General features: G+C 54.8%; 5 protein-coding genes across 5 annotated transcripts; 4 read left to right on the top strand and 1 right to left on the bottom strand.

Moving 5' to 3' along the window:
- Positions 1 to 5,287: 5,287 nt before the first annotated feature.
- Positions 5,288 to 6,604, top strand: J7T55_008656 (uncharacterized protein; the record flags this gene model as incomplete). The annotated part of the gene is made up of 4 exons (XM_053138997.1): positions 5,288 to 5,510; positions 5,807 to 5,840; positions 6,201 to 6,351; positions 6,452 to 6,604. 4 exons carry the CDS (start codon positions 5,288 to 5,290, stop codon positions 6,602 to 6,604), a joined length of 561 nt encoding a protein of 186 aa, XP_052997931.1.
- Positions 6,605 to 10,886: 4,282 nt separating this feature from the next.
- On the top strand, positions 10,887 to 11,667 carry J7T55_008655 (uncharacterized protein; the record flags this gene model as incomplete). The annotated part of the gene is made up of 3 exons (XM_053138996.1): positions 10,887 to 10,910; positions 11,140 to 11,214; positions 11,473 to 11,667. 3 exons carry the CDS (start codon positions 10,887 to 10,889, stop codon positions 11,665 to 11,667), a joined length of 294 nt encoding a protein of 97 aa, XP_052997930.1.
- A 3,873-nt stretch (positions 11,668 to 15,540) lies between these two features.
- On the top strand, positions 15,541 to 18,611 carry J7T55_008654 (la domain family; the record flags this gene model as incomplete). The annotated part of the gene is made up of 2 exons (XM_053138995.1): positions 15,541 to 18,095; positions 18,155 to 18,611. The coding sequence occupies 2 exons, from the start codon at positions 15,541 to 15,543 to the stop codon at positions 18,609 to 18,611; spliced, it is 3,012 nt and encodes a 1,003-aa protein (XP_052997929.1).
- A 1,750-nt stretch (positions 18,612 to 20,361) lies between these two features.
- Positions 20,362 to 20,757, bottom strand: J7T55_008653 (uncharacterized protein; the record flags this gene model as incomplete). The annotated part of the gene is made up of 1 exon (XM_053138993.1): positions 20,362 to 20,757. One exon carries the CDS (start codon positions 20,755 to 20,757, stop codon positions 20,362 to 20,364), a length of 396 nt encoding a protein of 131 aa, XP_052997928.1.
- A 971-nt stretch (positions 20,758 to 21,728) lies between these two features.
- On the top strand, positions 21,729 to 23,918 carry J7T55_008652 (uncharacterized protein; the record flags this gene model as incomplete). Its single annotated transcript, XM_053138992.1, has 1 exon — positions 21,729 to 23,918. One exon carries the CDS (start codon positions 21,729 to 21,731, stop codon positions 23,916 to 23,918), a length of 2,190 nt encoding a protein of 729 aa, XP_052997927.1.
- Between the last annotated feature and the right edge of the window lie 1,147 nt (positions 23,919 to 25,065).

Genomic DNA, 25,065 nt, shown 5'->3' with positions numbered 1-25,065 from the left:
ATGCAGACCGAGGCAGTGTTTCTGACAGGCTCTAGGACTCGAAGGCAGTCCTCGGAAGGGAAGGAAGTAAATGGAAGGCGAGGATTACCAGCTGTGAGAGTAGATTAAACAGTTTGTGCTCGATTTCGGGGTAAAGGACTCCAGCGACAGCCCGTGGACCGTGAGGCTGTAACGCGGTGCGGTTCCAGGGTGGGGCTTGGCGATGAGGGAGTGGGTGCGAGTCGGTCAGAGTAAGGACGCAGCGAAGTCAGGTTAGCCCAGAGGGAGACGGCCCAGTGGGTTGGTGCGACAAGAAAGTTGCGACGACACCGAGGTGGGGATGCGGACAAGCTCGGATGCTGCGCTATGGCATAGAAAACAAGCACGGCTTGAATGATGTTGTGGTTGAGGTGGTTGAGGTGGTCGAGAAAGTGGTTGCCGAAAAGGGTGAGACCTTTTCTTGCTTCTTTCTGTCGCCTTGGGATTTGCGGAGGGGCGGAACAGGCGGGCAACCCTGCTTGTTCGCTCGTTCGCCTGTCGGCTTTGCTGGGATGCGATGGCTGGAGAGACCGGCTGCTGTGCGAAGCGGCCTTTTAGAGCGTGCTGTATATGGACTGTTCTGTATGCAACCTCTCAGCCGCTAGCTCCTGTCGCATTGCAGCGCGACAGATGCGCCGAGGACTTGTTCCGAATGACAAGGCCGGGGAAACACACGACGCAGCGGGGCGAGAAAGGGCTCCCTCAAGCTTGCAGGGTGCAGCTTGCAGGGTGATGGTGAGCCGAGGAGGCGCTTTTGCACTTACCGCTGATGATGCTCGTCAAAGCAGGGCGACAAGGGCTATGGTCTTGCGGCGATGATTGCTAGACAGGCAGACAGACTGACAAGTTGAATGACTGAATGGAAATACAGGCCAGAACGTATTGGGTGGTGAGTGGTGGGTGGTGGGTTTCGATCGCGGTCGCGGGTGGGTGCGGGTCAGGTCTGGAGAAGGTGAGATGAAATGCTGGGGGTTTTCTGGAGAATGGGAGGCCGAATGGAGTAAACCCGGCCTGTCCAGTCCGCACAGAGAGGGTTTTGTGGCCGCTGGGTTGGAGCGTCAGCTTAGAGCGGGATGAGAGCACTGGGCAAGAAGGGGTCCGTGCACCCGCACTTCCACTCTCCCACTTCCAAGGTTTGTACAGTGCAATACAGTGCAGCGCGGGACAGTACACGGTACCCGCGTATTGGGTGAGGAGGGGTTGGTGGGGATGGTGGGGATGGAGCGCCGCTCGCTGCCTTGAACGAGTGCTAGCGCCGGAGAAGTTCCCGACGTCAACGACGGCTTGCAAAAAGCGACCATCAAATGGTTCTTTTGTGCTTGTCCAAACTCGTGTCGTATTCTGCAAATTTGGTGGGTAGGAAAGCGAACATTGACTGACCTTTTGAAAGCTCGTTCCTGGCCCACGCAGCCAAGATGCTGTTCTTCTGTCTTCTGTGCTGTGGGTGGGTTTGGTGTGACGTGATAAATCTGGGAGTGTGCACTGCACTGAGACGGAGAGTGGTCAGAGGGTTATTCTCTCAATGCTTTTTGGCTGACCGATGGTCGATGGCCGAGGGCCGATGGCTGGCTGGGATGGATGGATGAGGGTGATGGCGGGGATCGGTGGTGGTGGGTAGAGAGGGTGTGGGTGTGTCTCTCTCTCAGCACTGCTTGTGCTTGGAAGGGTGCCGTCCCGACGCTGCTGACCTTTGTAGATGATGATATATGACCGCTCCAGTCTAGGCCAGCCCAGGCTCAATAGAACAGAATGCGCTGAACGGGCTCTATTTCGGTCCAACGGTCGCCCAGGCGTCTTGGGGTTGGTTGTTGGACGAGATGTAGGGCCCCTAACGTTCCCTCTTGTCCCTTTCGTCCCTAGATGGCTGGTCGTCCGGCGAAGCTTCTTCAGAAGTCTTATCCTGGGCTCACTCCTCAGCTCTTGAATGACGCTGCTGAGGGTGGTATTGGGATATACGACCCCGATGATCCGATTTTACTCAGTCTGCAGATGAACGTCAATCAAAACAATCAATCTTGCGCATTTGTGAAGCAGCCATCTCGTCGCTCAGGTTGCCCCCACAGTGGGATCAACGAACACCTAGCCCTTGGACGATGCAAGCCTCCATGTGGCTCTCCCGATGCAAACAGCCGCAGAAAAAAGAAAAAACATGGGATGCGTACCGGTCTCGGATGGCCTGTGTCTATTTCCCGCTGCAACCCCAATGTCTGACGAGCCGATGTTCGAGTGTAAGCCGCGATTCACCGGGTTTAAAAAGCCCGGCCGGCGGCAGCAGCGCTCCTCACACCTCGCAATATGGGGCGGTGGTCTGGACCCTCGTTCCGCCGCTTAGCCTACGATTCTTCCTGTCGAATCGAACGTGTCCTCTCTTGCTTAGTCTTGCTGCCTTTCCTTGCTCGCCACTCAGCTGGCGCTCCCGCAGCTTTGCGTCGCACACCCGAACTGGGACGTTGTCTTGCGGAACGCGAGTCGAAGGTTTGATGTCGCTCAAAGACTGTCGCCAACGTCGTTTGTGCCTCGTGGGTTGGTCCTCGGGTTTGCCTGTCCTTGGATACCTTTCTGTTGGTCAGCTTTCGTTCGTGCTGAGTCGAGGTGACAGCATCCTAGGCCTCTCATAGGCCTCTCATAGCAAGCCGTGGTGGCCGTGGTGTGCTCTTGACAGTCTTCCTGATGGACAAGACGCGGGTGGATCTCATACCAGACAACAAGCCGCGACCAGGTCGATAGACTTTATTTGAAGTGTTCCGCGAGCCTGAATTCACTTTCCGTGGCGAGACAAATGAAGAGATGCGAGATTGGCGAAGCTGCAGGGGAACTCTTCTGGTCCGCACCAGGTCCTATTTATATGATTTCTTTGGAAGGCCTCAGATTGGCTGCCACTTCTTAGAAATAAATGCAAGGTGCGAGTCAGAGGAACGGAACGGTCTGGCGAAAAAGGATCGGCGCAAGGCCAATGTATCTTAAGGCAGTAGCAGTTTATATACTCTAGACTTTAATCCATGTACCTCGCCGGCGAGAGTATCATGTACCAACCTCGATCTCGACCCTCGTCGTCTGACTTGAGCAAGCGGGATGGTGTGGAAACTAGAGACACAGGTGTTGCGACACAGCCCCAGCCGTCCTCCCTTCACTGCATCCTCTATGTGTGAAGGAGCTCTACCATATTCTATAGCTCCCGGGAAGTCTCCGTTGCGGAATCCTGCGGTGGTAGAGCTGGGCCTGTATGGGCATTCCCGGGAGGCGTGTGAAAAAGGGGGGGGGGGATATCACCTCCCAACGTGACTCGTGTAATCAACCGCAACCTAAGACATTTGGCACACCAAGAGCAGGGCAAACAAGCTTGGAACCGAAGAGAATGTGCGACTCTGCTAGCTCTTCCAACGTAATACAGAAGTCGCCAGCTTGCCAGCGGCAGCAACGGTCATAAGCCGCTTGTTATCTTAGCCACTCTCGCTTCCGAGGTTTGGCCGCTAGTTACACGACGATATCTACTCTGCGTGTTGTGTTGATAGGCTCCCACACCCCGGCACGGGAAAAGTGACAATTCATAGACTACATGGTAGTCATGAAAGTTCCCGGTACAACTGTCGCCACGGCCACAGCGAAATTCGAACCAACGGGGTGATCGGCGAGCCCAACACATCGCGCGGGTCGCTGAACCGAATCTCAGATACTGTGGTCGGGCCTTTCTGGTACAGTAGGAGTTTAAAGTTTTGGCCATAGAGCCCCCACACCTGCGGACTGCGTTGCCTGCCCTGTGCATGACTACCGGCCGGCAGAGCAGCAGCAATTGAAACCCTCCTCATAATAATCGTCACCATAGCCAGGGCCATGACCAGGAGCCAGGAGCCGGGGTCATTGATCACGACAGGCTACAATACATGATAGCACTCAAGCCATCGCAGGTCCCAGTGTTGATGGGCACCCTTCGGCAGGTGGGGAGGGCTGGCTGGCCCGGTGATGTGCCGTGGAACTGCCATGGGACTGTCCATGGGATTGCCCAAAGTCCCATATTTTGGTGAGACAAATCCCGTCATGGCTGCCCAGTTGAGCGCAAGGATGGACTGGCTGCGTGCCCTCTTGCGACCAGGATCCGATCATGACACCATGCCCGACTTGTCTGCGAGCAGTAGACGCAGCACTGTCTGTCTGTCTCCCACAAGGCAGGGTGCGAGACGCAAGCTGTACATGGCTGTGTGAACCTTGATAGTGTGATGTATATAGCGTGTGAAGAGGTGTGGGTGTGTGTGTGTGGCGGGAGTGGGTGTGTTCAGGGATCAGGTCAGCCCGTGTAAATTCAGGACCCCTGCTGCGATCATTCGAAGTGCCGCGCTGTATTGGGGCACGGGGCACCCTAAGGCTTTGGCACCTGCAGACCCCGGACCCGCTATTTCTGGGAAAGTTAGCACTACCCAATATGCCAGTGTGCCAGGCTCCCGACGTCCATCCATCAGCGTCATCCTCAGAGCTGTCATTCTCCGCGAACCCGGACGTCACAACAAGACACACTCACCCTCCCACACACACACCAACAACCGCTCGTACCTACGCCCAAGGCACCCTGAATTGCCCTGTTTTTATCGCTTCTATCTGCTTGCGTCCCTGCATCGCCACCGTACGCGCGGTTTGCCCAGGCTGCCAGAAAGAACACCGTCGTTTCTGGACACGTCGCAGCGCATACGAAGCTCCCGTGGCTCCCCTTCCGATAATAAGACAGCCGCACAAGCGTTGATCCAGATCTGCGAACCCTGCCATCAACACTCCCGAGGCTGAATCAAAGCCCAAGCATACCAGAGCACAGAGTAGACACCAAGCCACTGGCCCGACCCGACCTGCCTCCTGGGGCTTCCGCATACTGTGCGTACCTACACGTCGCGCGATTCCGATCCACACCTGCGCAGGAACCTGGGCACGGAGAAAGCGGTCGGTTACCTTTCAGTTGCAGCCTTGCACCCTTTGTTACGCCAGCCCTCTCTAGCGCCTGTCCCTGATTGCTCCTATCTGCCTCTATCTCGATACCGCCCAATAGAATCGTGTGGTTCCCACATGCTACACCCCCTTTCTCGTCTTCAGCAATCACAAGGCGTTCCACTGATTCTTGTCACTTTGGTAGCAGGGTCACTGGGCACACCTTTACGAAACCACGTTGAATCCTCGGAACTGTCGGTCCTGAGCATCCTGCCCTCTCTTCAAGGGTCCTGGAAAGACCACATTTACAACCCTCCTTCCGGACCGCCCGGAACAGAGCAAATAGCTCGCTGAGTACAAGATGGCATCAGCATCTTTCCGAGACCAAATGAATGCCCTAGGCTGGTCCAGGCGCGGACAGGATGAGCCGGTCAACACATCCCAGCAGAGCGGCCTTCTAACGTCGATCAAGTCACTGAATCCCTTTGGCGACCGTGGCTACGTGCGCCTTCCTACGACGGAGGGCGCCGGCGCTCCACTCCCGGCAGCCTCGCGACGAGAAGAGGAGGAAGCATGGTTTGCATGTGAGTCGTTGATCGTCGATTCCAAACATTTCCCTACCCCAGAGAGCCTCCGCTTCCCTTGGAGACGACAGCCGGCCGTACGAGGGTGCTGCTCGAAGCGCCGTGTCTCACTATGAACGGAACATAGGTGTCTATCCTTACTGTCGTCGGCTTTGGTCCGTCACAAAGAACAAAGGCTAACCTGATTGCCCTTGGGCTTGTTCCAACAGTGAGTAGATGGGACCGATTAATGATATTCGGCGCGTGCAACTTGGGCGCTCTTGCCTGCTTCGTTATCTGCTTTTTTCTCTTTCCAGTCCTGTCCCTTAGGCCTTCGAAATTCGTCATTCTGTGAGTTGGCTACCTTTTCCTTGTGTACCATGTGAACACCGCTGGAGAGGGTAGCGCTGTTTGCCCCCATCCCAGCATGCTCAAGGAGATGCATCCCTATCCTACATCCCACGCACGAGGACCACTTAGCCGGCCCGTTCGTTCTGGAGGAAAACAAGCTTGGTCTCCTGCAGCTACCCGCCGCGCATAAGCTGTCGATCTCGCATGACACGCCGAACAGCCAGTTTCTCGCCCGGTGACTGGTGAGGATGACCTGCAAGGCACAAGCCCCCTTCCAACGTCTTCCAAAGCACACACTCTCGATCCCACCCGTCCCTGCCGTGGCAGACATGCATGACTGACTCACAAATTCGCCTTTAGATGGACGTTGGGATCGGCATTGTTCCTCGCATCCTTCGCAGCTGTGATGGGACCATGGGCCTACGTTCAACACTTGCTGTCCGGGCCACGGCTGCCTTTCACCGGTGCCTACTTTGGATCCATATTTCTTACATTTTACTTTTCTCTTGGGGTGAGTCACCTTTTTTCCCATCTCTCTTTGCTTCGTGCGCACAACATGTCGCTGTCTTGGCCGGGATCCTGGCTGACGTAGCTCTTTGTGTCGCAAACAGCTCCACAGCACCATCCTCACCCTGTTCTCAGCCATTATACAGCTTGTATGTCTTGTGTGGTACCTCGTCAGCTACTTCCCCATGGGCTCCAGCGGCTTGCGGGTCGCCTCGAGCTTTGGCGCAAGGAGAGCTGCCGCCTGGGTGACTGGATGAGTTGAAGGCGTATGGGCAACCTGCCCGCGGAAGCGGATACTGCATTCTAGACGTCACGAGGCCGACCGTGGTTGTGGAGGCATAATTTCTAACACGGCTCGCGCTGTGGCCAAGCGGATTCAACCAGGGCTATTGATCATGAGGGCAAGGTGTAGGGAGTAAATTTGTTTCAAGAAGCCGAGGAGCGAGGCTGGAGGTGTAGTAATGATGATGGGGTCGGCGCACCCTTTCTTTGGACAATGCTCAGTACTGCAGCGAGAACCACTATAGTAGGGCCAGCGTGATCAGAGATCATGCACCACTACCGCAATGTAACATAACATAACATATTCATCCCGGTTTCCGTTTTCCGAAAGATGCACGACATACATGACTGCTTCCAGATCATGCGCAGCTGCTGGGAAGCTGAATGGGCAGGCGATGAGCGGCCACGCGCAGAGCGCGGCTACCAGAGAAATGAAAACTGGCTCTTTGCTACTTACTGAAGTACCTAGTATGCTCGATGTGACCTTGCCCTTGCAGTGGCTTGGTTCACGCTATCATCAGGACCCTTGGAGGGACCATCCTCGATTCTCTTCTTAATCAGAGGCTTGCTGGCAGCCGTGCCGCTAGTAAGAAAGTGTGAGAGGCTCGCATGTGTGCCGACGTTCTGTGATCGCCCGTCCCATTCGAGCGAGGGCTAGCTAGCCACCTGGTCTCCAACACACCCATGGTCCTGCCCCCAAACCCGGCGCCCTCCCCGGAAAAGGGTCAAACATTCTGTTCAGGCTCGACAAAATTTCTGTGGCGAACAGAGATCCACTCGCCCGGGAATGTACGGGAATTTGTGTTTTGGATGAGCCACGGCGCACCTGCGCGGGCGAGGCCATCACGATCGTCATCACGTTGCAGTCCACCTCCACCAACCCGCAGCAACAGGACCCTCTGTGCCGAGGCCAAGACATTTTGTCCTGGGTGGTACAATACGGTGTGCGCGAACGCGAAGCTGCACGGGGCAGGCACGCGCTTCTTGTGTGCAGAAACGCCCGATCTCGCTCTATGCAGAGTCGCAGATGCGACCCAATATCTTTTTGCGAAGGGGGTGGGTAGGGTAGTAGGGGGACTGTGTACTTTTGCTAGGCTTTCTTTGTTTGCCCGCAAACATCACGTGGGAGGGCGTCGGGTGACACGATGTCAGGACTTGGTGGTGCCCTCCTTTTGGGGTGCACCACCCTGCCTGCGTCTTTGCCTGCCCCCGACGGCTAGGTAGCCAGACTACCACCCGTCGTTTCATGCGCTCTGACTCGTCGGGGCGCCTGGTTGAGGAGGAGGAAAGGTTCCGGGAAGGGGGGAATGGGCTTGGTTGGGTGTTGGGGCAAAATCACACACTCTCTCTGTCTCTCTATCTCTGTGCGCGGTCTGTTTTTTGTTGGCGGCGGCGGTGGTGGTGAAGGGCAGGGAGCGGAAGTGTGTCTCACACAATGCACCAAGTGTCAAGGAGCGAAGCGAAGCGAACATGTCGGCGACCTGCGCGCATGTCAACGAAGAACGGGCGGGCCGTTTGGCATTGCAGCAACATGCTGTCCCACAATGCCTGCAGTCGAACGGGACGAGCTTTCACGTGCGCCTTCGGATCTGGCACCAACGCACGCCACTATCGACGCCACGGGAGATTCCACCCAGGGGGCGGGAGCTGGAGCGGGAGAGATTTGTCTCTGATGCTGAAGCGCAGTGGGTCAATTTATATATATATAGCAGGTGGAAAGACATCCCGAATCAGATCGGGGCACTGACATGTACGAGCAAGGCGGCTCGGGCAGCGGTGAGATCTCGATTAAAGTACGTCACCTAAATGCCAACCCGGGGGTACATGTACCGAGTGCGGGAGAGAATGGGCGGCATCCTGCCGAGCCGCGGGCTAAATACATATCCAGCTGCATTCGTTTGTACACTTGTGTGTACCTACCATAGCAGAGTGATAACCTTGCATCAAAGACGGCACCGAAATATATTAACAGGGTATCGTGTGGCTAGTGATCCATCTTGACAAACGTATTGTGGCAACTTGCTTGGGGGCATGGCTGTTTAAAGCTGCCTGATGGCGTTATGGCGTTATGGCGTGGTGGAGGGATTTTGATGCTGACAGACAAGGGCTTCAGAGAGTTGCATGATTTGAACGTCCCTGTTCTGTCCTGACGATACAAGTCAGATACTGTACTTAACTGTCAATCTTGAGGCAAAATCGCAAAACAGCATATTTGGAATAACCATGCTGCAATCTGAAGCGTACACATGCCGCTCTCCTATTCACTGAAGTGGCAATTTGTTCTACGCATGTTGACTCAGAAGACAAGAGGACCGTTGAACTGTATACCTGTCATTGATGTATTTTGCATGTATAATAGTGTCTTTCCTATTCTGTCAAGTATCCTGATGACATTCCTGGACATGTTTGAACGTGACCCGAGACATAAGACGATAGTGATCTGAACAGGACGTCCGAAGTAATTCCAGATGCCCACCTTATGTGTCTCGGGCACGCGCAAGTTCGAGTTCGAGTTCGAATTCGAATTCGAATTCATGTTGGCTTCGAGAATCCCATCCTGTGTAAATTTCTGCCAGCGTTCCTTTTTCTCATCATGGCGCCCTGGTGGCTGTTCTAAAGTTCTGGCTGATGAAGCAGCCTCGTACAGCCACCAAGAGCTCGCGATGTGTTTCCAGATTTGGATGAGATTACTTCTTCACCATGACAAATAATATTTTTTCTTTAAAAAAAATTCTTTTTGCCTCATTAGATCGAATTTTTGTGGCTAGGTACCCAGGCATTGATTAGCGTCGACAAGATCTTGCAACTCGCTACCCTGCTTTGCTAGACACAAAGGCCAGCCACACGAGGGATGTTCAAGCCCCAGCACGCGATTCTGGTGCTTGTCAATGGGATTCTGCCGATGCACTGTGCATGTTTCACATTGCGAGCACACTCAGCCGGTCTTACCAGCGACCGCCATCAAATCCTTTTTCTCTGCTTTGCTTTTCGACCGAGTAGTTGCCAGGCCGTTTTGGCTTCTCGAAGGCACAGGAAACGAGACTAATTAGATGTCCGACTTTTTTCACAAGCCATCAAAGTTGTCTTACTAGCCACTGAAGCATGGGAGAAGAGATCGATGATATTCTTCAACACCATGACCTCTCTTCTGAAGTCACTAGTGGAATTTATGTCACAGTATCTCTCGATGACTTGATTCTCTGATGGAACTTAAATTTGTACGCTGTTTGACTGACCCGGGGGCTTTGTTTGTCATAACCGTGGTCCTTGCGGCTCAGAAAAAAATTATTCACCATAATTGTCATGCAGTCTTGCCTTTCATGACAGTATGGCGACGACATAGTCCATCGGGCGTGCACGAAACTTTCCCGATGTTCCGTATTGCGTTCCAATTTATGATTCATCTGGTAAATTGATTCAACAAAATTTCCTCGCAAATTCCATCACTTTGGCCGCCAGATACACATTATTATGAGGCATGTTGCCTTAGTTCTTGTTGGTCGCTCCAACTGCACGCACTGCCGTTTCTTGTCTCCACGATCACTTCTTGGACTGAAGACTTATCTCAGCCGGAGGCAAGTGGTCGGAGACTCAAGGGAATTTCTCTCCTGAATTTTCCTTCGCAAGCGGTAAGCCATGTAGTTTTTCTTTCACGAAACTAGGGGCCGAGTCCACTCAATTACCATAGCTTTACTAACCACTGCCAGATCTCCAACCATATCTAATACCAGATAATTTCTCAACGAGATCCATTTCCAATATGTCTGTTGAAGCTTTGACTTTGGAAAGCTACTTATTGCAATTGAAATTTGTCCCTTAATCACCGCAAGACAGTGGACAGCACCACTACTGCCCAGGGCGAGTCTGATAACATACCCATAGCAACTTCGTGTCATGTTGCTGCTCGACTCTTGTATGTAAATACTCATGCTGACAATTACATCTACTGACACGGAGATATCTGCCAGAGACCGCTACGTTGGACGAGCTTTAGGCGTCGCCCATGAAATGCAGACTGCCTCTATATATCTCTTGTGTAGGCAGCTCGGTTTGGCCGCCTTAGCCCCTAGCACTGTGTCAATTATCGTGGCTAAGGCTTCTTACGATCAGAGGGCCGCAGGGACTACCGGCTGCTTCTGGACGTCAGACCATCGAGGGTGGTCTCCTCTGACAGAAGGTCCATCCGCTACACAGGGAGTGTCCCTTTTGAGCTACATGACCTAACAAGGAAGTGATCCTTCTGTTTAGAGCCCTGTCATGGCCTTCTCCCACGTCAGCTTGGTTGGATTTACTGAGAGTCACCAGTGCTGAGTAATATCACCACGCTCATCCGCAGGTTCCATTCGACCTCGGCTGTCGGGGCGTGGGCACGGGCAAGGTGACGCTGCTCGAGGCGATGCTGGGGCTCCGCGGCTCGCGGCGCTCCCGCAGCACCCGGTCTTTCTCAGGGGCACGAGCGTGCGAGTGAACTTTTCATCGGTGCCCAGGTGATAATACCCCCCACGTACAGCACCGACACCAGGGCCAGGGTAGCGACGACGAGAGCATCATCGCGGTGCTGTTCCAGCTGAATAATTCGAACGTCGTGAGCAGGATGGCGGGTTGGTGGCCGGGCTGTTATCGTAGCGCCAGCGCCAGATGCTGTACCCAGCGCGCGCGACGACCACGGGCAAAGAAGTTCAACTGATTGACGAGGTGACCAGTTACGTCGACGAGAGGTCGGAAAGTAAGATCCATTCGTTAGTCCTTCCTGCCCCTCTGGCGCTGCTCACGAATTCCTTGTCTTGTCGCCCCTAGGGCCATGCTCACTGGAGGTCAACACTAACATATATGGTCATCACAGAAGCGGCCGACCAGGCAGGTCATCCGCGAGCAGGTTGCCGAATGCACCGTCATTGCTTTCGTCCGCGCCGCCGTTGCTGACTTTGACCGTGTTGCTGTCATAGGCGGTGGTCGGCTGCTGACGTGGGATAGCTCGCGGGTTCTGCTGGCGCTGGACAGTAGGTCTGAGAGGCTGTGGGATATTCAGTTGCGTTGATAGGTATTATAATCCACCCGAGATGCTTACGAAGTGATCATAGAGAAACGAAGACAACCGAAATAGTGTTGGTTATCACTAGGTATGAGTGGAAGAGCTTCCGGATCGGATTAGACACGGATATGTTCGAGCGGGCCGGGCAGCAGTGGGGTCCTCAATCAGTGCGTCACGTCAAAGTCCAGCCGTCGCTAGCACTCAAACATTGATAGCAGTATCAGAATTGGAAGGGCAGGTGTGCGGTAGATTGCTTCAACACTATCTTCAATCCTTTTGAAACGGCCTGGCTGCTCCCAGTCGGTCTGTCGCAGTTGCCATGAACCGTGCTGGGTGGACGGATGCGCCGTTTCACAATGCAGGGTGCCGCGAGAAAGCTTTCCTGAAACCAGACGATCGATCTATGTTTGAGATAGGCTGCATACAGCACCTGCGAAGCTTGATTGATGCTATGTTCATCATCTGAACAAGTCGGACGGCACATAGGCGATCGGCCCCAGGATTTACACCTTGAGATCCACCTGAGGAGAATCACCCGTATGAAAACGCCTTAGGTCAACGTGCACTCAGGGCGTGTGAGAAATACGTCATTGTTTCTTCACGAGCGCTGCCTCATTTTGCGTACATTTTGCGTACATTTTGCGTACATTTTGCGTACATTTTGCAGTCTAGAGCCAGAACCTGTGCTATGTGAGACTGAAGCCTGGAAGCGTTGGTGGGTGAGTGCGTGGACTGGAGTAAGTCCCGTTCTAGTATCGTGATTTTAGACTATATGCCCGAGAGCATCTAGTAGAGGGTTCATTTTGACGAAACGCCGTTTAGAAGCACTTGGAGAACGTTGAAGGCAGGGCGCAGTTTGGCATCGCAGTAGCCTCGCAATCAATAGTGGTGGAATCGTCCTTGGAATAAGGAAAAGACTTGTGCCGGCTATCATGTACCACGTGGGGTAGAATCAAGTACCGTAGCCCGTGCAGAGCGACTGTGAGCAACGGTCTGGCGCGCACGCGGAGAGCTGCGGCCAGTTCAAGCCACTTGCCGTTTGACAGCTGCCGGGCACTTCCGCTCCTCCATCAAAATCGCACCACGAAGGATGCGGCTGAGGCTTCAACGCATATCGATGTCACCCAGGGCCAGCATAATGAGTGATGCTTCTGGTAGAGTTGCGGGGACTGGGCTGCTGGTCGTCAGCCAAGTGGCATGCTGATGTGCAGTGGGCCTCGGCAACACGGTCTCACGAGGTCGCTTGAGCATTTCCGTGCGGGAACGAGGGACGAGGACAAGGTTATTAAAGTGTTCTTTTTTGTTCTTGGATTGACTGGCTGGAAAGTCTGTGCGGCCGACGCGTCGTATCAGTGCCCCGGGCCCGGGTCGAGAACAAAAACTGACTGGCTGCTCGTGATCTTCAGGGGTCTCTGTGACGCTATCCCTCCATCAAGCAACCTACAAGGCCCGGACCGGCGCTTTCAAGGCTGTCCGGCCCTGCATCTGGCCAATTGGGTGACTGAGGGGGGGGGAGGGCTTCCGTGAGCTTGTGCTTCTTCCGCCTCATGCCGTGGCGGCGACACAGCTGCGTCTCCCGGGTGGAATTGTCTCTGGGCTACAGCGCAGCCTGAATAGGTAGGGCTTGCCGACGTTGTGTATGTCTCAAAAAGCCGCGGTTTGCCCAACCTCATTCAGCCCTTGGATATCCCACAGCCAGCAGGGCCATTGGGTTTCAAGGGCCGCGAGGAACAAGAAGAACAAGAGCGTGGGTGTGACACCCAAAGTATTCGAGACAGGTACTCTGTTGCCGACCGGCCTTGGAAGCCTTTATTAGCCTCATGGCACTGCAACGCAACCTTTGCGAGCAACACACCCTGGATTCACCGGGAGGCTTTCACGGAATGGAGGCTCCGAGGCACCTCTGCCTGGCTGGTGCGGAGTGCTGAAAGTCGTCCCAGCAAGCGACGACGATTTGATGAGAGGCAGGATGAACTCTCATGGGCTGGCTGGCGAGGCGAGGTGTGAAGAGGTTGTTGAGATTCCGCCGTCCCGCCTTGCCTCGCCTTGCCTCGCCTTACCTCGCCTCGGAAATGCGGATGACAGCACAGTGCAGGCTCTCTATTTTCGGTTGCAGGCGGGGTTATGGAATTCGGTAATGCTGGGCATACTGCAAGGAAATTTTCAAGAGGGAACGGCGCAATGCAGATGTCCGGTGGAGCCCCAGCCGTAGCCGTTGCGGGACGGATCAGGTACAGTACATGGATGACACACTGTCCAGCCTGTCTGGTGTGTTTGGGTTTGGTGCGGGCAAGAGAGAAATAATTCTAGCGACCAGTCAAACTAGGTTGAGGCCATCCGCGCAGGCCGTGGTATCCTTGGGGCATTGCAAGGGAGGTCTGCTGGTCTGGTGCGTCATGGGGCCAGCGGCAGTTTGTGTGTTCAGTGAGTGTGTTGTGTGTGTGTGAGTGTGTGCGCGCGCCCAGGCCAAAATGCAGTAATGGTCTAGCACCTACCACAGTAGGTAATAAATGGTCTGTCCTAGCAAACGGGCCGCATGCTGCTGCTGTGATGCAAGCGTGGATTTGGAGAAGGGAGAGAGGGAAAAAAAAAAAGTTTAGGCCTGGGAGACAGACAGTGCAGAAGATTCAGTTTGCCCGTAGCAATGAAATGGATGGATGCATCGCATCGCCTTTAATTATTTTTTGAATTGCTGCTCATGCCTTCATACGCACACATACATGCACTGCACACACACACAGAGGCAATACAGGCAATACATGCACTCAGGAGCACACAAGCGCACACTTTTATTCATTGAACCTCTATATTCATTCCATGCAGTGAATGACTCTCGCGGGAAGCCCTGCTTTAGATTTTGGCGATTGCTAGTCTAACTGGGCGGGGGCGCGCTTCGGCCGCAGACTCAAAAATTTTCAAAAATTCCCAGGGCTCCTCCTCACTTTTCACAAAGATTACCTACTCTCTGCCTACCTACCTCACCTCACCTCTGCCTCTGCCTCTCTTACCTCTCTACCCTCTCCCTACCTAACCGTTCCCACCCCTTCCACTCCGAGAGTGTGGTCCTGTCCATTTCCTTGCGCAAGGCCTCGTTCTTCGTCCCAGAGGGAGAGGCGTCGTCGGCATTAGCAGCAGCAGCACCAGCAGCAGCAGTCGCATCAGCATCCCTCAGGCATCGCTTCGCAGCATCCTTCTCGGCCAAAGCAGCAGCAGCTCGTGCCCACCCGTCTGTCCGTCGTCTCAGTCAGCCCGGCTCAGCACCTCCCACAACCTGCCTGCCTGGCCCAATCCTCTGGATTTCGGGCCTCTACCTGTCTGTTCGACCCAACACCTCGACAAACAATCTCTGCTGTTCCCGACATTTCTTGTCTGTGTCGTCGTTCTTGAAATTCTCTGTTCTGGCCCTGGGCTCCCGTGTGCCCCGCGCCCCGCGAGATCAAACAGAACCTAGAGCAGGTTCGGTACAGATTTTCCCTCCCAGCCTGCCTCAATTCAGCCGGGTTTTTTTTTCTCTTACTCCTCGGAGCTCACCACATTCATACCCAGAGCCACTTTGTTGCGCAGTCCCCCCAACGCCGACCTACCTACTACACCTTCCGAGACACCTCGAGACACCTACACACCTGCGAGGACCACCTTTCGTTCGCTTCCTCCAGGTTTCGCGGCCGAGGGTATATCCCGAGCTTCCCTACCGCGCAACCTTCTCTCGTGTTGTGTTCCTCGTTTGAGGCGCGCCTACGTGCGTGGGACACATTAAACTCCTACCACCCAACACCATAGGCTGGGCTGCAACAGTGCAAATCTGCTGTTGCAGGCCATCCACCCCGAGTGCCTACTGTGAATCAATTCACACTACCGAGTCACTTCGAAACGGGCAAGATGTCGGCTGCCACAGCCTTCTCGTACGCGCAAGCCGCGAAGGGCCGCAATGCCGCCCAGCCAGATGCTCAGTCCACTGCGAGCCCTGCGCCCGTCGACCCGGTCAAGGACGACAGCAGCTCTGTGACCACGGCTGCAGATGCCTCAGCAAAGACTTTCTCGACTACGTCTGAGGTCTCCGAGTCTGTCAAGAGCTCCGAGGTGGACCTCGAGTCTGTCGCCTCGAAAGCCCACTCAGAGGTCGTCAACGCCGTCGATTCCGACGGCTCGGCTGCTTCCGCCAAGTCCGAATCCACGCTCTTGGCTCGCCAAGATGAGGCATCCAAGACGAGTTCGCAGGGCACAGCAAGCGACAAGAACTCCCGCACGTCCAACCGCTCCAACGAACCTTCAGATTCAAGGAAAGCGCGTAAGGGCAAGAAGGGCAAAAATTCAGACAAGGATGCCGAGGGCGATCAAGTACAGCAGGAGCAGGAGAAAGAGGTCGTCCCTGTGAAGCTCACCGAGGCTCTGCCCCCGGCAGTGAACGTATGGCAGGTGCGGGCCGCTGCTGCGAAGGCAAGTAAGCCTAGTGGGACTACATCCCCAGCAGGCACCGACGCATCGAACAAAGCCGTCCCTCAAGACTCGAGCAAGAGTTCCAGCAGTGCTGAGGGTGTCGACACCAAAGACTCCGAGACCGTTCGGCCCGGAAAGCCTGCTGAGGCATCACGTCCGTCCAACGACCAAGGACCCCGTCGGAATCCACGAGGGAGCAGGGCAAACGATCAGGCCACGAATGGCAACGTTCCGCCAGTTCAGGATACTTCCCTTTGGCCAACGCCAGACACTGCTGCCGCTGAAGACAGCAAGCGCAAGGTTTCGTCCGACTCAGATGCGCCCTCCAAGGACAAGCAGGAGGAAGGCGCGCAGACCAAGTCTGCCCGACCGAAGTACGTCCAGAAGCTGGAGATCAACCACACTGTTAAGTGGGAAACCCAACTGCAACCACGCAATGTGAGCAAAGGCCGCGGTGGTGGGCAAGGCGGCCGCAACTCTGTCGGCCGAGGCGGTCACGCTTCGAGCGCGAGCGTTTCTGGTGATAAGTTGCAAGCCGCCACCGAGGCGCAGGTAGCCACCACTGCAAGCGACCCTCAAGGAAAGCCGAGGGAGGATGCTCAACCACGCACCAACTCTCTACCATTCGAGAAGAAGAAGTTCTCCGCTGAGGCCCGGGATGCCCGCAAGACATCATCTTCGGCTGAGCGACGCGCCGGTGCTTCCGGCGACTACCACTCCACATCCAAGGGAGAAGCATCAAAGGCCTCGAAGGGCGAATTCGGGCAGGGTTTCGGTGCACAGCAGGGCGGCTCCCGCGGTGAGGGTGCAGAATCCGGAAGAAAGGAGGGAGGCTTCGCCGGCCACAAGGACGCAAGACCTAGGAGAGGCGCACATGGCAACGGGCGAGGTGGGCATAACGGAAGTCAGTCATATTCTCAACCGTTCCAAGGGAATGGGCATGGTGCTCGGTCAAGCACATACAACCCCCCTGCCTTCACCAACGGGTATTCTTATGGAGGCCCTGGCTCAGGCCGAGCTGGCCGTGGTCGTCCTGCGTCAATCAATGGTTACAAGGGTCCGTCCAACGGGGCAGCCAAGTTGCCGATGCAGCCTCTCAACACCGACTTCGGTCCTTATCCTCCCTACGGCCAGGCTGCTCCCTTCTCTGCCTTCCCTGGGGCCTACCCACCTGACTACAACATCCTCGTCCACACCACACTGAAGTCGCAGATCGAATACTACTTCTCTGTCACCAATTTGCCCAAAGATGTGTTCTTGAGGGAGAACATGGACTCCCAGGGATTTGTGCCGCTTGAGGTCATTGCCGAGTTCAGCAGAGTCCGCCAAATCTCGCAGCAGAACCTAAGCTACGTCCGAGAAGCATGCATGGACTCCGATGATATTGAATTCGTGGTGGGTGATGGCAAGACCGAGCTCTTGCGGCGTCGTGAAGGTTGGGAGAAGTACGTTCTTCCCGAGGCAAACAGGAGGGAGCACGCTCGCAATCCCGGCCCTACCACCTTTCAACACAAGTCAAGGCACAGTATGCACATGAGCACGCCAACCTATCAGCAGGGCTCCGTGCCCTACCCCTACTCGGCAATGTCGCCACCGGCCTTCGGAGCACCGTTTCACGGCGAGATGTACCCGGGCTTTTTGAACGGATCAGCCTACCACCAAGGGGTCAACGGCGGACCAGTGAATGGACAACCTCGTGATGATTCCCAGCTGAATGCTGCTGTGCCCGAGTTCGCACCTGGAAACGATGTCACATTCAACGGCTTCAACGCTGCACACCAACCACAAGCCGATTGGGCAGATGAGGCTCTGCAAGCAGCCACAACCTTTACGGATGAGCAGGTAGCCAAGCTGCATGTTGTTCTTCCGGGACAGTCCAAGAAGTCCCAGGATGCTGGAAAGCTGCCCAACGGAGACACCCCCGATGGCACTGAGGACAGCAAGGGCAAGGGTGCTGAGACCAATGGAGTCCATGTTGGCCCAGATGGATCCAATACGTTAGTACCTGAGCGCGAGTCAAAGACGGAGTCACAATCCGCTGACCAGTTGTAAACAGGCCTGAGCTAGGTCCGGTCACTGGTGAAGCCGCTTCAAATTCTCCTGCGTACTACCGTTTTGATGGTTCACTTGCGCAAACTTCTGGTGATAAGATCACCGAGAAGTATGTGGATGTACGAGCGAGAGGACTGGAACTGCGTCAATCTGCAACCCCGGGAGATGTTCCGGATGACATGAAGAGACTATACAAGTTCTGGGCAATTTTCTTGGCGCAAAACTTCAACCCCAGCATGTACAGGGATTTCCGCCAGCTTGCCCTCGCAGACGCAACATCAGAAGCTCCTAGCAAGATTGGCCTGGGGTACCTGCTCCAGTTCTACACCAGCGTGCTGCTCAAGAGCGGCGAAACGGCCATCTGGATGCCCGAGCATCCAATCTACAAGGTGCTGGAATTGGACTTCCATAGCTCACAGGCATTTACAGGCTTGGTTGCCAGTGCTGAGCCCCAAGTCTAAAGCATGCTTGCGAAAAAGCGCATTCGGCTTGGTCTTGGGTTGTCGTGGTATTCCACATCTCAAGTCTCTTGCTGTTGGCATAAAAAAAACAATGAAGCGGATCGCTGATTCTACTGGAGATATCTTTGACACTGTCATAGCCTTGAGGCCTGCGAGTAAAGGTCTCAGGCTGGTGCAACAGTCGCTTTATTCACGAGTCTCACAGGAAGAACTGCACGAGGGCATCTGCTGTTGAGGGACTGTTGGTTTCTTTGGCAATGCAATCTTGTGAAAGGGTGTCTCCCTTCAAATACCAACCCTTTCACTGGCTATCATCTACCGACTTATGTTGACGGAGGTTCAGTTTGATCAATATATCAAGTACTGAGCAGCTTTTACCGTCATGATACCCGCTGGGCAAGGCCTTCTCTTTGAGGCTGTCTTACAAGAAGCAGCACGTTCTCAAGGGATCGGAACTGAACGTCTATGACTTTGCAGCCCATGCTGTCGTGGGCGCGGGCTTGCAGCTTTCGAGTTCTCAACATTCACACGATAATATTTGCAAGAGATTATGTACGACAATATTCTTGGTCTACGAGGAGGACCATTGCAATTTTGCAACCCCCTGCATGAGCGATTTTCAAAGGAAACAGGACTTTATGATTGTTACGGGCCTCTTCATGAGAGGCAAGCTTTGGTCAACCTACTGGCATTGCATTCAGGTCCTCTGACTAGGACTGTGGAAGACCCAAAATCATTTTTCCCTGTGGCAGTTGCTTTACTTGAAAAAGACAAAAAAACAAAAACAAAAACCAGTCTGCCAAGAAAAGTTGAAGCATCCACGAAGACAAAAGTTGCGCCAGGAAAAGATCACTCCTGTTCTGTCTTTTTACTCAAATCCGATTTGGATGTCTGGTGGCAATGGGGAACGAGAAGTGGAGTGGAGTGGAGTGGCTAGGCTAGCAAGTTAAATCGAGAAGTCCATTTGACATGGTCTGATGAGGTGGCAGTTCAAGAAAATTGGACAGGCCTTGGGGATGGACGGATGGGCCTGGGTCTCTCTCTGTGTTTTGAAGCCATGATGAGCTTGTTAGATCTCCCTACTTTTCTTCGTTTGTTTCTGTTCTTCAGGTGTCCGGAATGGAAAGACAAAAAAGATTTATTCTTATGCTTTTTGCTCGTTGTTTTCAATGAATGACTTTGGCTGTATGAGTAAGGGACACACAAGGGCAAACAAATATCACAAGGGCACAGGGAGGACCTCTGGTGGAGAGACGTGGAGGCAACAACCCCCCTCAAGCCAATCTTGAGCATCACTGTACATAATTTGTTGAATCCCGAGGGCAAAAGCGACCTGATTTTCACAAGTTCAATCTTGACAAGTAGTGGCTGGCTTCTTGAATTGTTTTTTTATGGTTTACTTTCTCAACTCTACGCAGTAGGAGTTTCGGCTAGGACAAATCCAGATGAGAAGTTGAAAAATACCAAGTGACGCATTTCTCAGCATCTTGCACATTAAGACCCAGAATCAACATCCCAACTGCGCCAACTCCGAGCCGGGCATGGATGGACATTCAAGAGAGCTGGGTACATACCGTGAAATCTGATTGAATGCTGATGGTTACATTACTCTATCCATGTGTCTAGCACATTACTCTTCCTCCCAGGGTTTACACGACACACAGGACAAAAGCGCTGTATACTATTGCTCAAACACTTCGGATATAGAACACGGCAGGGTGGACATGGGAGAGCAAGGAGGGGCACAGCACTACGTCACCGTGGGGCCAGAGTGCTCTCTGGTGGTTGGGCAGCCAGCCGTGGGCGTGGCTGGGCCCTCCGTCTTCGAGCACACCAGATGCGATGCTATGCGATACGGTGCATCAAGTGTGGTGGTACTCTTGCAGCAGACGTGCGTTGATGTGTGATGGGCCGAGACCACGAAACGGTCAGCCCGACGCCTGCGCCACTTGATCTTGCTGTCGTCGAACCCGCCACCGTCCGACCTAGCCGGCTTGCCAGTCTGTTGGTGTGCAAAATACCCGGGCTGATTGCTCAGGTCGCCTTTCTCACAGAGCAGGCTGGGCTGGGCTGGGCAATAGGAGTCTATGGGCTGCATGAGGGGAGGCCTCGCCTCTGTCTCGTCATCTTCGTACAACAGCACCATGCTCTGCTCGGTGTGATTCGAGATATGGGGGAGTGGTTGCCCGTGTGCGATACAAACTCTTCGCGGGCGTTTGCTGTGCCACACGGCCTCTATGGCAGGACTGTGGAGGGAGGGACCGAGGGAGGGTGGAAGGTGGGAGAAACAACTCAAGCTTGGCCTCCAAGGGTCATCCTTCGATGACGGTGGCCGTTCCCGCGGTCTCATTGCTCGAGGCTGCTGCCCCACTACGAGGAGGGCAGGGCAGAGGGCGAGGGCTGTGGCGGCTTTGCAAACCCGGCTTGTCCTGCTGTCCTGCTTTCTCAACCAAGAATGCTAATGCTGCCTGACGAGACTGCCCGGTCCTTTCCAAGCCAGCCTGAGGGATCCAACCCTGTATTTCGGGTGGTTGTTGTGGACTGACTGAGTGACATCTTGATATGAATCTGCCAGGGACCGTTCAACTTGACTGAGCCACGAACAAATGTGATTACAACTGCATGTATCATCATTTCCAAGTTGAAGAAGAAGAAAAAAAGAAATTGTTGAGGAAGCATACTACGACAAGCTCAGCTTCTTGTTCTGTCTTGGATCACGCATACGTTACCAGTATCTTATTTTAGGTGCAGCGGCCATATTTGTCGTCCACCGGCCACCATTTCTGCCGAATCCCCCTCCCCTCACTCACCTCGCCTCGCCCCTCCTCTGCTGCTCACTGCTCAGCTGAATCCAACACAACCCAACCCTGCCCTGCATTATTCATTTCCTGGGCTTGACACCTCATCCCGTCTTCCTTTCCCACTACAACCTACGCCCGAAGGGAACAAAATCGACTAGACCCTAGGCCTGTTTATCGGCAGCCTCTTTGCATCACGCTCTGCCATAACAAAACACACAAACTTACATACACACACACATACATCCTCACAGCCTGACCAACTCATCGGCTGGCCACTGACGTCACCCTGTCCTGCCTGTCACTGAGAGAGTCAGCCATGTCGGGCTACGACTACGACCCTCCCCGCCGGCAGCGAAGCACCCGGGAGCAGCAGTACTATCGCGACGACAGATATGCTGAACCTCAAGACCCCTACCTGAGGGTTCAGTCCACTCGCGATCTTGTGCCAAGGGGCCGAGAAGATAGCGATCTGTCGGTGGAGGAGATCCGCAGAGACTTCCCTCCACCCGGGTATGGCGGGCGCGACGTCCGGAGGGCTCGGTCTGCAGAGCCTTACGACTATGACGATGATGTGCGCTCGGTCTATACCCGCAGGAGCCGCGATGACTACTATGACCGCGACTACGATCGCCGCCCACGGAAGAAGGCTGAGAGTGTCTACATCGAGGAGGAGGAGATGAAGCGCAAGCGTATCCTGAGCCAGCAGGAGAAGATCATCGCCGCCGTCGCTGGCGCTGCAGTTGCTCTCGGTGGCAAGGAAGTTTACGACCGCCGCGAGGCAGACCAAGACGGCACTGACGTCCATCGCAACTTGATCTCCTCGGCAGCCTTGGGCGCTGCCGGCGCTTTCGCTGCTTACCAGGGCGCCGACTTCTACAACAAGCGCGCCGACAAGAACGAGAAGAAGTCTACCCACATCGTCCACAAGGGACGTGACGGCAAAGTCACCGAATACTACTCCGACGATGAGGAGGAAAAGCACAAGAAAGGCCACAAGAACTTCCTGGAGGCCGCCCTCGGAGCTGCTGGCCTTGGCACAGCCCTCAAGGCTCTCACCGGCGGTGGTGGCCATGACGAGAAGCATGGAGACCGAGACCGAGACCGAGATAGGGACTCGAGGTCCGACACCAGGAGCCGCCGCGGGAGCCGCGAAAGATCTCCCTCCAAGGGCGGCCCTGGCAGCAAGATTCAAAAAGCTGCCATGGCATCCCTCATCGCCGGAGCCACCGAAGCTTTCCGCGTCTCCAAGGAGCCTGGCGCGTGGAAGGGCGAGAAGGCCAAACGAGTCCTCACAGCTGCTGCTGGTGCCGCGACTATCGATGCTGCGCAGAAGCCCGGAAAGGATGGCAGCAAGCTTGGCCTGGCCGAATCCGTCATCGGTGGTCTTATTGGCAACCGCATGATCAACGGATCCAAGAAAGAGATCATCGAAGACAAGGCCACGGGTCGGAGCCGATCACGCTCTCGTGCCAGGTCTGAAAGCAGCAAGGGAGGCGGCGGCGGCGGCGGTATGGGCCTCGCCGCGCTGGCCACTGCTGGTCTGGGTGCTATTGGTGCCAAGAAGGCTGTCGACAATATCCGTGACGAGCGATCGCGCTCCCGTCGCCGGGACGACTCTCGCGACTCCTACGACAGCCGAGACGAGTCTCCCAGGAGACGCACCCGTAGCCGTAGCCGCAGTGTCGTCGACAAGGCGCGCAAGGGCTTGGCAAGGATTGGTTTGGGTAAGGGCGAGGATGATAGCGAATACGGCTCCCCTCGAGGTTCACGCCGAGGGGGCCGCTACGATGATGAATATGATTCTCGGGATGGACGCTATCGCGATGATTATGATGATGATCGATCTTACCGGGCTCGCAGCCGGTCAAGAGGAGGGGCTCCGTCCCGAAGTCGGGCGTCCTCTCGAGGATCGGTATCCAGCTCGGATCTGGGGGACTCGGATGAGGATGAAAAGAGGGCAAAGAAGATGCGAGGTAAGCAAATCATCACCACTGGCCTGGCGGCCGTGGCCACCATTCATGCAGCACACAACGTGTACCAGAGCATGGAGAAGCGAAATGCACGGCACAAGGCGGTCAAGGAGGGTCGTCTCAGCCCGGAGGAAGCCCGTAAACTCAAGTCAAAGGCGCTGCTGCAAGACGCTGCGTCGGTTGGTATTGCCGCGTTGGGTCTCAAGGGAGCTGTGTCCGAGCTCAAGGAAGCCCGAGAGATGAGCCACGAAGTGACGGAATGGAAGCACCAGAAAGAAGAGCGACATCAGCGCCGAATGCAGCGTTTGGCGCGCCAGTCGAAGCAGCAGAAGCAGATCGGATACTCCAGCGACGACGAATATGACGACTACGACGACCGGGCCACACAGTACAGCGGAAGATCCAGGGCTGACAGATATTCTTCGTCAGTTCCTCCACCACGGGTCGGCAGGTATGACGACGGACCCCATTACTCTGATGGGAATCCTTACTCTGCCCTGCCTGCACCTCCTGCTGGCTACAGCAGCAGAAGATGAGCAATCAGGCGCGCGATGCAACAAGTACGGATGCCTCTACCACACCTTCTCCATTCTGCTTGTGCCCGCTTCTCCATCTGCACTTCCCCAGACCAGCTCGGCTCATTTTGCACAACACAACATCCGCATGTACGAGTCTGTCTGGCTGGCACCACATACCTGGCACATCTCTCAACAAACAATATACCCTTACGACCTGTTATGATGATCAAAAGTTTTGGAACATGTTTACCGAGCGAAGAGGCGTTACGATTATATGGGACATGTTCATGCTGGGTCCAAGAGATATCAAGTGCTTTCACGCTGGGCTTCCGTTGACTCGACGACTTTACTCCTTGCCGCTGCAGTGCGATGGTAGCCATGGCTTGACCATCAAGCCTAAAACTCCTGCTGCTTTCTCCCTTGTTTATGATGTCCACACCACACCAACAAACACATTATTTATTTATACACGGCACCTACACCACAGAGATCTCCCGTGCATTTGGAGGAAACAGATAGATTTCCAGGCATTTGCTCCAGCCCCCTTCTGCTCAGCACTAATTCATTTGTTTTCCTTCTGCATCAAACGTTCCAATGCAAATTACTGATTGTCTCCCCATTCGTGATAGATCGGCACCATCGCCGCTAAGAAAAGATGCTCCCTCCCGCGTGGTGTGGAGAGTCAAGGATGTCTGAGGAGTTCGGGGGTTCTAGGCCCAGCAAGTTGTTTCTCCCTCGTGTGAGCCTTGTGTAACCATTCCTTCGGGTTCGGCCACACGAGCGGATCAGCCGGGAGACCAACGAGTGGATCAAGAGCCGCACCCGCAATTACAACCACAAGGCAAACGAGACAACACGCACGCCCGAAGCGAGTGGCTGACTGTGATGTGACGATCACCTGCAGCCCAGGTACCCACAGATCGGACGATCGGACGTTTTATTTTTCTGGCCCTCGCAGGAACGACAATGCGAACGGGCCCCAAGGGACGGTGCACGAAATTTGGCCGGGGGTCTGTGGGAGGGAAATGGTGCCGACGGGGGTCTCAAAAATGGTGATTTAAAAGATCCTCCCAGAAGGCGAATGGCTGGGAGACACGTCTGCTAGTTTCGATGCCGCATATTTTTGGGGGGTTTGATATGGACTGGGCTCGGGAGGGAGGGGGGC

This window comes from Diaporthe amygdali (assembly GCF_026229845.1).
Source record: "Diaporthe amygdali strain CAA958 chromosome Unknown NODE_4_length_2575358_cov_65_588622, whole genome shotgun sequence".
Lineage (NCBI taxonomy): Eukaryota > Fungi > Ascomycota > Sordariomycetes > Diaporthales > Diaporthaceae > Diaporthe > Diaporthe amygdali.
Note: the sequence above shows the minus strand (reverse complement) of the source record. Positions and strands in the feature narration are given on the sequence as shown.